The sequence below is a fragment of the Populus alba genome, chromosome 10 (genome assembly GCF_005239225.2).
Source record: "Populus alba chromosome 10, ASM523922v2, whole genome shotgun sequence".
Classification (NCBI taxonomy): domain Eukaryota; kingdom Viridiplantae; phylum Streptophyta; class Magnoliopsida; order Malpighiales; family Salicaceae; genus Populus; species Populus alba.
Window position 1 is genome coordinate 20,912,294 of NC_133293.1, and position 14,750 is coordinate 20,927,043.

Consider the following 14,750-nt stretch of genomic DNA (forward strand, 5'->3'; position numbering starts at 1 on the left):
ATCATATATTTTCATGCGACGTGAACTTTCATTTTCATGCACGTAGTCACAAGGAAGTATGCTCCCTCCTTTTTCTCTCTCCGTGTTTCTTTGTCAATAGCTTTTTTCTATGTGCCATCTTTTTTGCTATTTCCACCCTTTTTTTTTCTTTTTTTATAATGGGCACCTCCAAGTTAGTTTCCGCACGGACAACAAGGCAACATTGGTGGTTGGCCCAGCGTTTGGATGAGTTCTTTATATATATATATTTTTAATTTTAAATTAAATTTTTATATATTTTTAAACTGTTTTGGTATATTAATATTAAAAATAATTTTTTTAAAAAAATAAAAATATTATATCAATAAATAATAAAACAAAAATATATTTTTAAAAAATAATATTTAATTATTTCAAACACCACTAATATTGATTGCTGATATTAATTTTAGATTAAACTAAAACATATTTAATTTATACAGGAATCACCTAAGAGCTTTTGAACTTAATTTTTTTTTTATTTAATGCAATAACCTTTTTTTTTTCACTCTGAATTTATTTTGCCTAATTTATATCTAGGGCTGTGTGATTTAATTACAGTAAAAAAGATTTGGGAGTTTATTATATATGGTTATGCGTTTTCACTTCAAGATTTACTTAATAAAGAGAGATTATCATCTTAATTACTTTTAAGTCAAAAGAGACAAGGACAAGATATGTTACTTCTAATTAATATATTCAAACAAGGCAAGTTATTTATGTAGTCCTTTTTGGGAAGGAGCACCCCCTGGCAAGCAACAACTACAAACATACAAAAAGATAAATCATTGGCAAAAAAGGAGGAAAATCAAGGGCAAAAAAAGAGAGAAAACCCATGATCAAGATAAACTTGTTTCATGTCAAGTGCTGGGCAATTTTCCCATTTTATTTCATGGTAATTTGTTTTGTTTCTAAAATAAAATAGTTTACAGGGTCTCCATTTACAGATGTAATTTTGAAAATGGAAAATATTTTCAATATAAATCCAAAAATGAAAAAAAATAAAAATGTTGATCAGTTGCAAATATTGTTCTTTAATATTTTTTCTTTTTTGAATAACCCTTATCCCATAAAGGCATTTTCAAGACAAGATCTGACCCATATACAATTGATAGTCTTACATTAACATAAGAATTGACCATAATAAAAAAAAAATGACCATATTGCAAGATAAGAGTAACAAATCAGTAATAGTTCAATACAATAAATACATAGATAGTGACTAGTCAGTAACAGTTCACACTAGCGAAAAATCCTTTCCTACATGGCAATGTTATAAATCTGTAAAGTATAGCAAGAAATAAGAGGAAAGTAATGTCAAGATTCGGATTTGCAAGTCTTTGCCGAAGGTGGGGTGCGCCCGTTTTATAAAAATACAAAGAGGGGGTGCCCCAAACTAGTCTATATGTTTATATAACATACGAAATAAAGTTTGTTTCTTTTCCATTCTTTTTTCTCACTTCATTTTCTCTCTCTTTCCCTCCTTACAACCTTAAAGACTGGTCATTCTCCGGCATTGACTCGTTTAAGGATTCTCAACTGACTCGGTTACAGATCGGTAAGCTCAGTGCTGTGCATGAATGTTTATTTTTTTACAGTTACTGTTTATTTTTTATTTCTTTGACCCCCACGAGTAGAGTGATTGCATGTTTGTTGTCGCATATCACAGGAAGATTTCTTGGAGATTTTATTGAAGTTTCTATGGTACCCGTAATCTTAACCAAGGATTAAAATTCAGTTAATTTATGCAGATTTGGTCAATCTTGTTTTGAAAAAAAAGAAGTTAAATGATATTTTTGTTTTTTGTTTTATTATATACTGTCATCATGTGTTTTTCATGTTTTACAAGAAACAGATGGATACAGGTAGTCTGAAATTTAGCTATTAAGAATTTTCTGTGAAATGATGTCTGTACATTTATAACATAGATTCTAATTACGGTTTCTATTAGTCTTTTCTATGTGATTCTTCATGTTTGGCATGTTAGGTAGGAATTTATTTGAGTGAAAAATGTGTTTGGGGTTTTTGGCAGGAAAGGCTCAGGCAATGCAGCAAGAAAGAAGATGGCTAAATCAATGAAATTTGATGACTCGCCGCAAACTTTAGGCACTCGAACCCAATCGGTGGGACAGAATCACTGACTGGAGCAGGGAAGCCGACGAAAAGCTAGAAACAGTTGGCAGGTAGAATGGGTTCAAGGATTAATTATGGAGAAAGATTGATTCTGAGTTCGTTCTTACCAGCAACGCCAGAGAAGCCCGTTCCAACAAGATCCAATTTGATGCCAGCTGACGGGCAAGGGAACCTCCAGGGCAGAACGAATTGGCAACTGGCCGGATTTGCCGATGGATGTGTACAAGATGTGTCGAATTACGGCAGAGCGGCCCAGCATACTGACCAGATTGATCAACTGTTTAGAAATGGCGGGGATAATATCAGGAATGCAGGTTTCGAAGAGGTGAAAAGAATGAGCAATACTCCACGCAATTATATCGAGAGTCAAACTGGAGGTCTGGGCAGTGGTTTATTAGCAAATATTTTGGACCATTCAAATATATCTACAATTACCTCTCCGATGGCACCTCCTGGTATAAGCACAGGCGTGGTTTGGAGGCCTTCGTTTCCCAACCTGCATCCCCAAATCAACAATTACAGAGAACCCAATTTGTTGCTCGGAAACCAAACTCACTGCTCAGGCTCACGGCATTTGGGTAGCAACTATTTCTCATCCCAGGAACCCAATTGTAAGTGATCATACCAGTCCTTCATTTTAAGATGTTTTGTTTTAAGAGACTGCTGTTAATGTGCGACCTGCTCGTTCCATTTTCATGTCATATGGCATCGAATCAATTTGACATAGCGTAGTTCAATGCAGAACGTCAATTAGCATGAGATTTCAATATTATTTATACAGAAGAAAGACAATTACCATGTACTTGATATAAGCAAGGGAATTTGAGCATTCTACAGATTAAATGACAGTTCTGTCATGGTTTCAAGAATCAAAACATATTAGGAAGATAGAAAACAAGAGACATGTATGAAAAATATATAGCTTTCGTTCTGCCATTACTTGCATTTTTGTTTCAGCCTTCTTTTTTTGTCAAAATCTCATTCTAGATGATTCTTAAGAAATTACTTTATGCAGATGAACCTATGATGCCTTGCCCTCATAACTATGATCTAAACTTTCCACCAAGATTGGAAGCTGATGCAGCCTCATATTTTACCACCTCTTTTAAATTGGCCACGGTAGTACCGGATCAGTGCAAGAGATTGGAGAGTAGGCTTTCTGCAACAGCAAGTCCCTCGCAAGAAAAAAACTCAAGTGGGGAAAAGGAGAAAACTGATTTAGTCATATTCGAAGAGTACGAAGCCAATCAACATAATTCAAAGGAGCTCTCATGCAACATTACAGACTCATCATCCGCTGTCATATCTACACCATTTGAGGAAGCAAAAGATCTAGCAACAGCAAATGCACAAGGCATCGACCTTAATAGAACACCACAGCAGAAACCTCAAAAGAGAAGAAAGCATAGGCCCAAGGTGATTGTGGAAGGCAAGCCGAAGAGGACTCCCAAGGCCGCAACCACAAAAATTACTGATCCCAAGGAGAAGCCAATTGAAAAGAGGAAGTATGTTCGCAAGGCTTTGAGAGAGCCAGCAACTCAACCTACAGAATCTACCGTAGATACTGCACCTCCCAGCTCTGCAAAGAGGAAGTATGTGCGCAAGAAGGCCCTGGATGAATCAGTAGTTCAACACACAGATTCTATTGGAGAGACCATAAATACCCATGCTGTAAAGAGAAAGTATGTGCGCAAGAAAGACCTAAACAAATCAGCAAATCAACATGCAGACTCCACCGTAGAGATTACGCAATCCAGTTCAGCTGGTGCAAAATCATGTAGGAGAGCATTGATGTTTGATTTGGAAACTGCAACGGACAGAAGCTGCAGTAATGCAGCTGCTCAGCAGGACATGCTGAATAAAAAAAGAGGGACTTTTGATCTGAATGCAAGTCTTCAAGTGGCAGATTTAAGCACCACAACTTCACAGATGAGCCAACAGCATAGGTTACTGGTGGAAAACCAGCAATCAGGTGCTACAAGTAACCAGACACCTTTTATGAATCAGCCACGTGGTGACTATATATCAATTTCAGAAATACAAGTAGTGGCAGCGGAACTAACTCCAAGAAAAAACATGCACGTGGAGAAATTAAACCTCAATGCACAAGGAATTGGTCAGGTTGTGTTTCCAGAAAAAGGACCAGAGTGGACTAGACAAATAACTTCTCAGAATAACCCTCAATCAGTACAAAAGATAACACCTTATTTAATTGAGGGCAGAGGATCCAAGAGAGAACACTTTCATATTAAGAAAACAAACCCGTGTACAGCATATCCGGTGGGCTCATTGACTGATGGATATGACCAAAATGGCAGCATTCCAGGTTCTGGATATTCAGAGACCCAGAAAAGAAAGAAAACAGAGGATGGAATTCAAACAAACACACACAGCATATCTTCTTTTGCTTCAAAAGTTAAATATCCTGGTGAGTGGTATGTTCACTCTTTGGCTCTGCAGAACCTTCCAAAGCAATGTATTTCAGCCCAACCACATTTATGCCTAGAAATGCTGGGAGAGACTAATGGATCGACTCAGGTCCAAAACCCCCTCTGCCCCATCACTATAGAAACTTCTCACAGGCTTTCACAAACGTCTCTCAAAACAAGCCGTGCATCGGATAACCAACTGCAACCCAAAACTTGCAACGCTGAAATGTCAAGAATTCAGCAAATGTCCGGAGCTACTGTGCCCATATCAATTCCATCTGAAAAGGGTAAGATTCCACAAGAACCAAAGGATGACTTGAAAGTTCATCAGCAGCCATATGCAAAGAGAAGAGGTATGGCGTGTTTATTATATATTACAATGCTTTAAGGGTTCAGGTAACTTCCTAAAATGTTCTAGTCACCATAACGACAGCAACCACTCTTGACATCCAATGCAGGGCGACCAGCAAAGCAGACTTTCTCCTCTACAATAGAACAAATCATATACCAGATGGAGGGCCTCCGTCTCAATGCAGGGAGCAGGAAAATAGAAAACAAAGAGCAAAATGCACTTGTTCCTTACAAAGGAGATGGCAAACTTGTTCCCTATGATGGGTTTGAAGTTGTCAAGAAACACAAGCCAAGGCCTAAAGTAGATCTTGACCCAGAGTCAGACAGAGTATGGAAACTGCTGATGGGGAAAGAAGGAAGTCAAGGCCTTGAAGGAACTGACAAGGGAAAGGAGCAATGGTGGGGGGAAGAGAGAAAAGTTTTTCATGGGCGAGTTGATTCATTCATTGCAAGAATGCATCTCGTGCAAGGTACAATATCTTATACTTTTGCTCCAACATGTTCAAGATTATTACTGAGTCCAACAGTAGAGAGAGGGAGAGAGAACCATACATACTGTTAGTGCCTTCCAATTTGATGAAGAGTCGTTATGCTATGCTGCTTCCACTCACAAACATACAACTTCAAAGTTATCATAAGTGATAGAGCATTCATATTGCAGACATGTTGAATCTTACATTTGAACATGCATATGTACAAGTGTTTGTTTATTTACGTATGCATGTCCTTCACAAATGAACAAAGACATTACATAGAATGTTGCAAATGCAAAAGAAGCACCATCACCCATGAAAAAAAAAAAAAAAAGCACAATTCGGAGAAAAGAATTATTTGATGAGGAAGAAAAAATCAACAGTAAGTTTCCCACCACTTAGCAGCTCACTCTTTTAGTACCAGTTTTTCTTGGTAAAAAAACTTGTATAAGTTTGTAGTGAAGCATAATCAGGTATTGTTATCGAGATAATATAAAAACGGAACTGCAAAAGGCACATGCTGCCTCCTTAGTACAGAAAAAATATATAAACCAGTGCACTACAATTTTGGGGAGCTTTTGAGTTGCCGAACTCACCTACTGGAAAGATTTAATTGCAGATGCTAAATTGTTCTAAAGTCCATTAACACATTTACTAATGTTTTCTGGTGAGAAAACCTAGGTGCAATGAAGCCCCCAGCTCTGCAACTCACAGACAACATCCCTCAATGATATACCAAGAAAGAAAATACAATTTAATCCCCTTTCTTAGTGAACCAAATAGACAGTCACCTGCACGTATGAATGCAATAACATTCTTTGCAGGAGATAGGCGCTTTTCAAAATGGAAGGGATCAGTTGTCGATTCAGTAATAGGAGTTTTCCTAACTCAAAATGTTTCAGATCATCTGTCAAGGTAAATTTGACATTTCATCTTAATTTCAAGACCAGATAAGCCATGATAATTTATCTCAATTCATGAACTGAACAAAATCTTCAACTACTTTCCCACCTTGCAGCTCTGCCTTCATGTCTCTAGCTTCATTGTTTCCTCTGAAGTTGAGAAGCAGTGGAGCCTGTGACAGAGAAAGGACAAGCATCGTCGTTGAAGAACCCGATACCTGCATTCTAAACCCAAATGATATCACATGGAACAGCGATCCACTCTACAATCAAAGCTCCGTGACACACCATGGATCAGCAGATCCTCAGAAAGACTCTGAAACCTTGTTTATAGAAAGAGCAGGCATGGTAGAGCCACAAAGTCACAGCCTGGAGGAAGAATTTGTATTATCACAAGATTCTTTTGATTCCTCAACTGTCCAAGCAAATGGAGTCAGATCCTACTCGGGCTCCAACTCTGAAGCAGAAGATCCTGCTACTGGGTGCAAACCTAGCATGAATGATGATTTATCTTTCATGGATCTTTTACAAATGGAGAGTCCCACCTTGCTAGGAGAATTTTATGGTTGTGAGAGTGGGAGCTCACTGTTTCATAAGGAATCCAGGCATGAAAATGAACAAGCAGAAGATATACAAAACAGGCAGCCAGGACCTGGATTGGAAAGATTAGGTAATCTGAACTGCTTTTCTACATATAATCAGCATTTCGATTATTGCAATCCACAGATGCTAGGGAAAGTGGTTCCTTGCAGTGACTACGGGTTGCTACACATGACTTCACAATCCAATGTACAGCAAGCAGAAAGCTTCAAGTTGTACAGTGAAGAAAACATATCTTCTTGGCTGTCATATTCTTCCAGATTCGACAAAGAAAAGGCTGCAACCTGCACAAGCAAAGCTGTTGCACAAGAGGCAGAAAGTGTGGGTAAAACTGCTGCCAAACAATATGAGCTGCCAAGGTATGGACAACGCAGCTCTCAGTCTTGCCATGAAAGACAAGTTGATGAGAGGAACAAGACCTTGCAATGGCAAAGCATGTCAGTTGGCGGACCTGTAAACCTTGCTGAAGAACTGCCTAAGAAGCAAAACAGTTACAGGCAGCAAGTCTCAGGCCTCACAGGAAACAATTTTGACGTTGAGAGAATCACTTCAGTGAATAAGCAAACCCCTCTAGAAAACAATGTGGTTGACCCAAATACAAAGGAGAAAGTACATCATAATGACAGGGAAAACCTCAAGGCAAATGCAATCACCTCAAAAGCAAGAAAAGGAAAAGTGGAGGGTGAGAAAAAGGATGCATTTGACTGGGATAGTTTAAGGAAGGAAGTGCAGGCAAATGGAAGAAAAGAGAGAGCCAAAGACACGATGGATTCATTGGACTATGAAGCAGTGCGAAGTGCTAGAGTCAAGGAGATTTCTGATGCGATAAAAGAAAGAGGGATGAATAACATGCTAGCAGAACGAATCCAGGTATGTTGGCATGTTTAACCTCAAGCCCTAATAACCTTTCATTCAGCTTTAAAAGGCTTTGTGAAAATTCTCTCTCTCCCCTTTTTTTTCCTGCTGGTGGATTGCATGAACTCAAGGCATCATAAAACATGTTGATAATGGGTGCACAATATTGCAGGAATTCCTCAACCGACTGGTAAGGGAACACGGAAGCATTGATTTGGAATGGTTAAGAGATGTGCCCCCTGACAAAGCAAAGTAAGTCATCCCAAATATTAGAGTTCCTGCTCATAAATATTGATAATTCCCTTGTCAATAAGAAACTACTCCTAGCAACATTTAAGCCAAAGAACAGCAAATAATTCATTGATAACAAAATATGTTTCCCAGTTTCTGAAATATCTGAAATTTTCAGGGATTATCTGCTAAGTATAAGGGGGTTGGGGTTGAAAAGCGTGGAGTGTGTGAGGCTCCTGACACTTCATCATCTTGCCTTTCCAGTGAGTTTCATGGCTAAACAATATATAATGTTGAACTGACAAGAGATAGCAACTTTGTACAGTTCAAATGATTCAATTACCTGTTGTTCAAGGTTGACACAAATGTCGGGAGAATCGCAGTTCGACTAGGATGGGTCCCTCTCCAGCCACTACCAGAGTCACTTCAGTTGCACCTCCTAGAACTGTAAGTGTTAAATATCACAAATTGACACTAAATTTTCCTTGTTAATAAAAAATACTAACCAGATTCTCTCTAGGTACCCAATACTCGAGTCAATTCAGAAATATCTCTGGCCAAGATTGTGCAAACTAGATCAAAGAACATTGTAATCACATGATTCTTCCTTAGAGCCATTCCGTTCATTGACAGCTGTACTTTCTATGTATAAAAATAATGGTTTTTTGTTTATTCAGATAAAATTTTGCTGATTTCTGGTTTTTTTTCTATGGGGTTACAGGTATGAATTGCATTACCAGATGATCACATTTGGAAAGGTATACTCATTTTGGCATTCAATAACATATTAATTGGATTATTACTTGTAATTGTGCATTAAAAAAGCATCAATATACACATGCTTCAATGCTTATGCAGGTTTTTTGCACAAAGAGTAGACCCAACTGTAATGCATGTCCCATGAGAGCAGAATGTAGACATTTTGCAAGTGCCTTTGCAAGGTTTGCATTTTTATCTCTGCTGTACTGCCACCAGCATGTATCAAGTGAACATTAAGATGCTAGCCATCAGAACATTTATTTTGAAATTTAAAACATTGCAAAGTTGAACATTTGCGTAGTCACATGAAACATAATTAGCTTGGTGATAACTTATAAACAACACAAGTACAAGAAAATATACAAGACAGTAGATGGTGGATTGGTCACTTGTAGCAATAAAAAGGTAGCGAGGGGGACATCGATAGCAACTAGTCAAGATATTTTATTTTTGTTGTGGTTTGACTGATCACTTGCAGCAATAAAGTAGCAGAGGATGGAGGAAAGTTATTGCAATTAGAAATATACAATATATGACCCAAAAGGATTTGTAGCCTCCGAGTTAGTTGCACATCAGAACCACGATTTACTTCAATTTAAGAGTTAGGCAGTATTTGGGAAACATGAAATTTGGGGAAGATGTTTGAAATAAGAGTTTTCCATTGAAGAAAATCCTGGGAAAAACATGTTGTCATCGTTTATCATACTGGGTAAGCAATGCCTTCCCATCATAGGTATATAGAGTTTTTTACCAATGCTTTGAGGTTAAAAAATATATAATGCCCGTCTGATCTTTGATGTACCCTAGTTATTGGAGGGAAAACAAAGTAAAAGAGAGTCTGATGATAAATAATTGGTGAAAGAGGTCAACAGATAGGATAACAAGAGAAGCAATTAGCCAAGTTAAAATTCATTTTCTCAAAATCACATTTTTTTGTAAATGTGAGCTCTATTTGATGCAGTGCGAGGCTTGCATTACCTGGACCAGAAGAGAAGGGTATAACAACTTCAACTGTTCCCTTTATGCCTGAAAGAAGCCCCGGCATAGGTATCAATCCCATGCAATTACCTCCACCTGACGACAACCCACATAAAAGACACGGGTCTGATATTGGCAGTTGCGTGCCCATTATTGAAGAGCCAGCAACACCAGATCAAGAGAACGCTGAATTAACAGAGACTGATATTGAGGATTTTGGCGAAGATCCTGACGAAATACCCACAATAAAACTGAACATGGAAGAGTTCACTGAGAATTTACAGAATTACATGCATACAAACTTGGAGCTCCAAGAGGGCGACATGTCCAAGGCCTTAGTTGCTTTGAATCCAAATGCTTCTATACCCACACCCAAATTGAAGAATGTTAGTCGTCTGCGGACAGAACACCAAGTGTAAGTAAAATCTTCTCATAATCAGGGCCGGAACTTGGTTTGTCCAACTTTTTAAGATTATTTATTTGTCCCTGCACTTAATAGTTTCATAAAGATAACTACCCCCGACACACAGACACAATTCAATTTTCTTCTCTATCCTTGCTCAAAACCAATCACAGAATGATTTACTAGAAACATGCAAATAGCTCGATAAATCAAAGATAGATTCGTTCAATCTATAGAAGCTTAGCAAAAATCATCTCAATCATATGATAAACTGACCCAACTCTTGGCACAATGCACTTCATGCAAAAGCAGTACTTGGAAATGAGAACAGATGACCCAGGTATAAAAATAATGGCAGAAAGCATAGATTTTACACTATAAACCACATCAAAATAATTAGTATAATTTGCTGAGAGGGAGTTTGGACCATGGATGAGGTCCTCAACAATGCATCTGATACTTTGTCTTCTTGATGTTACGCAGGTATGAACTTCCAGATTCACATCCTCTCCTTGAGGGGGTTAGTTTTTCTTCCATTTTCTAAAATTTTTTCTATTCTCCTGAAACTACATGCTTAATTTAACAGCCACCAAACCACTTTATAAAACTTGCAGATGGATAGAAGAGAACCTGATGATCCTAGTCCATACCTTCTAGCAATATGGACACCAGGTAAGCACAAAACCTGTGACTTTCAATGGTTTCAACGACACCTAAAGTGAAACTCAGACTAACTATAGTGTATTTATATAAACTAATTAATGTTAAGAGCATATTGTGAAGCTTCATTTATATAAACCTGTGATAGCAAAGTAGCAACCATTCTACTTATATGATGGGACACAAAGTAGTGAATGCTCATGGTATTAGTAAAAGAATGCACTATCTTGTAGTATTACTGAGTAATATCTTATTATTAGGTGAAACTGCAAATTCTATTGAGCCACCAGACCAACAATGCCAGTCCAGAGAACCAAACAAATTGTGCGATGAGAAGACATGTTTTTCATGCAATAGTATCAGAGAAGCTAATTCACAAACAGTAAGAGGAACCCTTCTGGTGAGTTTTGTTGAAAACACAACCACAAAGCAATTTTGAACCCACTTCTCTTATTTATGTATATTCATGTATATAATTCTGCATACATAACCCTGGTTATTTATTTATATATAGAGATTATAAAATAAAGATGAGATCAAACTAATCTAGTCTAAACAAACAAGGAATTTTAAAAACGAGTTAAAAAAGATAGTAAACATAAATCCTTTTTGAGCTAGGAATCCTTTTCTTATCTAATAAAGAAATCAAACAAACAACTAACTCCTAATGAGAAAGGAACTATAAATCTAACCTTACCAGTTATTGCAGACTTTTATTTCCTATGAAAAACAACTCCTGGCTGATGTTGATTGTTAACACTCCCCCAACATCAGCTTCCGTTCTCCTTTCTCTTCAGAATTTTTTATCTCATCTCCAACCTGTATCACTGCAACACCACCCAATAGTTTTGCAATTCTTTTATTGAGCTCCTCCGTTTCATAGTCTTGTTCTGCAGCCTCAATAAGATTTCTAATTTGTCCAACTCTCTTATTTACTAATTCTTGGGTGCTTCCACAACCAATAATGGTGGTTGTATCCTTGGTAAGAACCACTTCAGAAGCATGTCCCACGACCTCATTGCCTACTTTGTCCAAGGCAATCCCCATCTAATCTGCAATAACAGTTCCTCCAGTCAAAATGGCAATGTCATCAAGGTACTGGCTATTCTGTTCCCCAAAACCAGGAGCTTTGAGGGCAGCAATCTTAAAAGCACCCCTATGCTAATTAACAACGAGAGTTGATAAAGCGTTTTGCTCAATTATTACAACTGGATATCTATCTCTAATTGCATCTTAGATCTCTTGCGCTCTTGTTGTTAAAAAGCTTCTTGCTCGGTGTCTTCAGCAATTATTACAACTGGATATCCACCTCTCATTGCATCTACATTCCCTCAACGACATAGAGGCTATTATCAATGTTTTTTTCCTCTTCAAGGGTTGCCACTTCCTTCCTACCAACTTTGCTCATAGCTTCACTTTATGTGTTGGTACCCTTTCAGCATCATTATAGTCATCAGACTCATCACAATATTCAAGACATTTTTCCTTCCCTTGCTATCTTTGTATTGGCACTATGATCATCAATATGTGACTCATCATAGTCAAGATTATGGTCATGGTCTCACTCCTTGTTTTGGTTACTATCATGATCACTATCACAATCACAATCCTAGTCCCGATCTCGATCTATAGTTGTTAATGTGAATGCTAATTCCTCCTCTTCTATGACAAAGGATGTTTCAGTTTCGCATTCATTCTCAACCTGCCTTTTTGAATTGAAAATAGTAGCATTTCTCTCTCTGTAGACCTTTTGTGGAGCCAACAATCTTTCTTCATGTGACCATTCTTCCTGCAGTTGTGGCATCTACCTCCTGAACAAATGTTTCCCTCTTTTTGATGACTTTTCACCATCTTTTCAAATTCACTACTAGTATGCCAATTATGGGTTCTATCCCATTAGGTATGCCACTTCTGCTATTATTGGTGGGGTGCTTCCCTATCTTACCTCATTTTTGGTTGCTAAGTTTCTTAATTCCTCTAACTATTTGAAGGTCTCCCATCGTGTCTGCACTATTTTGATAGCACGAAACAAGTTGATTGTAGCTTAAAAATAAAAAACCACACAAAAAAAAGTGTCAAATAACACACCAAAAAAAAAAATGTTAAATAACTGTTATCCAATACCAATTGTTGAAAACACAACCACAAAGCAATTGTGAATATAATTCTGCATATATAAGATTATAAGATAAAGATAAGATTAAAATAATCTAATCTAATCTAAAAAACTAGTTAACCAAGGATTCTAAACCTTGATCATTTTTTATCTAGAAAGAAATCAAACAAACAACTAACTCTTCATAAGAAAAGAACTCTACATTCTAGTTAAGTATGTGTTTTGCTTACTGATGTTTGTATTACCGTACATGCAGATACCTTGTAGAACAGCAATGAGAGGAAGCTTCCCACTGAATGGAACATACTTTCAAGTGAACGAGGTAAATACCACCAAAACTGTGTAATTCGCCTATTCCCTGTGAATTCTACCACCGCAGAAAGTTGACATCTGATTTGGAAACCCTTCCCATCCTATGCATGCCAGAATTTAAAGTCATTTAACTTTTCAATAAATGATTATCAAGTGACTACAATTACCTTGCAGATGTTTGCAGATCACGAATCCAGCTTAAACCCAATCGATGTTCCAAGATCATTGATATGGAATTTGCCGAGACGAATTGTCTACTTTGGAACCTCTGTATCATCAATATTTAAAGGTACAAGACAAGATTAGTGCATTGACAGGCCAACTAAATTATAAAGTAAAAGACTGGCTAACAATAACTCATTATTTCTGTCAGGACTTTCAACGGAAGGAATCCAGTTCTGCTTTTGGAGAGGTATCAAATGCTGTTTTCAGTAGTTAATATAATATTGACATTTGAAAGACATTATGCTAGTCATAATGGGTATTTGTTTAAAGCCTAGTCTCGTATACTTGACAAATTCAGTAAGCTTGACTTTTTCGATTGGTGAAACTTTATTTTCAGGGTTTGTTTGTGTGAGGGGGTTCGACCAGAAAACAAGAGCACCCCGTCCTCTTAAGGCAAGATTACACTTTCCTGCAAGTAGGTTGGTAAAGACAAAGAACGAGAAAAAATGACAAGCAGGAGAGCAAGATGCGAAGTTTAATAGCAATAGTTCTGACCAGCATGTCATAGCTAGCTTAGTGATGAAGAAAGATCCGTGACTAACTTTCTGTTGTAGATTCAAGTGTTCTTCCTCTAACATGAGATGCATTACAAGATCCAAGTTGGGTACAAATTTCAAGTGAAGCGGTACAATAGCATCGTTAATGGGGTTGAGCTGATGCTATCTCAATTACAGGATCCAAGCACAGCTGAAAGAATTTTCCATGTGAAAATGTAGTATAGCATGGCTAGTGATATTTAGTTGATGTCTTAGTTTTTATGATGCCTTTTTCTAGTCATGCTCAAAACAGGACCGTTCTTTGAAAACGAGTCAATGTAAGCAACACTTCTCCCATTCAAATTATTTCAATTCATGCTCGAAGCAGAGCTATTTTCAAAAATTAGTGAATGGAAGCAAATCTCCCTCTCCCTCGCCTGATTTTTTCCCAAACCATGCTCAAAATTGAGCCATTATTCAATAAGTAATCGATATCAACCACCCCTCCCACGCGAAGACAATAAAAGGGTATTTATTAATTGGCCTTTCAAAAACATACAGAAGTCACGAACATCCATCGATTAAGCACTTGAAGACTCTAGAATTTATGGGAATCAAATCTCAATTTTAAGACCCAATTTCAAAGACACTTATATTCCTAAACAACTGGTACTCAAATTCATTAAATCAGTTAACAATGAACCTGATTCACTTGCTCAGAAAACAGAAGCAAATTATAATCCTCGGCGTTCAGCTATTCATAGCTAAGCCAGACACAATTAATTCATTAGATTAACAGACCAATACACCTACTTCAAACAATCCATCA

General features: G+C 37.4%; 1 protein-coding gene and 1 long non-coding RNA gene across 4 annotated transcripts; one reads left to right on the forward strand and one right to left on the reverse strand.

The window, feature by feature from the left end:
* The first annotated feature begins 1,420 nt into the window (after positions 1–1,420).
* LOC118060043 (transcriptional activator DEMETER) lies at positions 1,421–14,327 on the forward strand. 3 transcript variants are annotated; one of them, XM_035073137.2, is made up of 20 exons: positions 1,422–1,576; positions 2,051–2,762; positions 3,167–4,933; positions 5,039–5,401; positions 6,229–6,319; positions 6,423–7,776; positions 7,934–8,013; positions 8,171–8,255; positions 8,348–8,439; positions 8,513–8,581; positions 8,714–8,750; positions 8,851–8,933; positions 9,713–10,144; positions 10,616–10,652; positions 10,747–10,804; positions 11,053–11,192; positions 13,165–13,230; positions 13,395–13,509; positions 13,594–13,632; positions 13,783–14,327. In XM_035073137.2, exons 2-20 carry the CDS (start codon positions 2,207–2,209, stop codon positions 13,893–13,895), a joined length of 5,577 nt encoding a protein of 1,858 aa, XP_034929028.1. In that variant the 5' UTR covers positions 1,422–1,576; positions 2,051–2,206; the 3' UTR covers positions 13,896–14,327. The 3 variants fall into 3 exon arrangements, 2 of the variants coding, with proteins under 2 accessions (XP_034929028.1, XP_034929029.1); XM_035073138.2 differs by having other exon boundaries at positions 1,424–1,576; positions 2,056–2,762; XR_004689379.2 differs by lacking the exons at positions 10,616–10,652; positions 10,747–10,804; positions 11,053–11,192; ... (2 more) ...; positions 13,594–13,632; positions 13,783–14,327 and having other exon boundaries at positions 1,421–1,576; positions 8,714–8,752; positions 8,852–8,933; positions 9,713–9,852.
* On the reverse strand, positions 5,910–13,528 carry LOC118060044 (uncharacterized). The gene is made up of 5 exons (XR_004689380.2): positions 13,388–13,528; positions 11,490–13,321; positions 9,730–10,124; positions 8,336–8,437; positions 5,910–8,000 (listed from the first exon to the last, which is right to left on the reverse strand). It is a non-coding gene; the product is annotated as an uncharacterized lncRNA (long non-coding RNA).
* Positions 14,328–14,750: the final 423 nt, after the last annotated feature.

Coding starts and splice junctions, on each gene's coding strand:
- LOC118060043 (XM_035073137.2), top strand. CDS start 2,207: ATGGGTTCAAGGATTAATTATGGAGAAAGATTGATTCTGAGTTCGTTC. Junction 8,014..8,170: donor GTGCCCCCTGACAAAGCAAA/GTAAGTCATCCC, acceptor TGAAATTTTCAG/GGATTATCTGCTAAGTATAA. Junction 8,751..8,850: donor AGATGATCACATTTGGAAAG/GTATACTCATTT, acceptor ATGCTTATGCAG/GTTTTTTGCACAAAGAGTAG.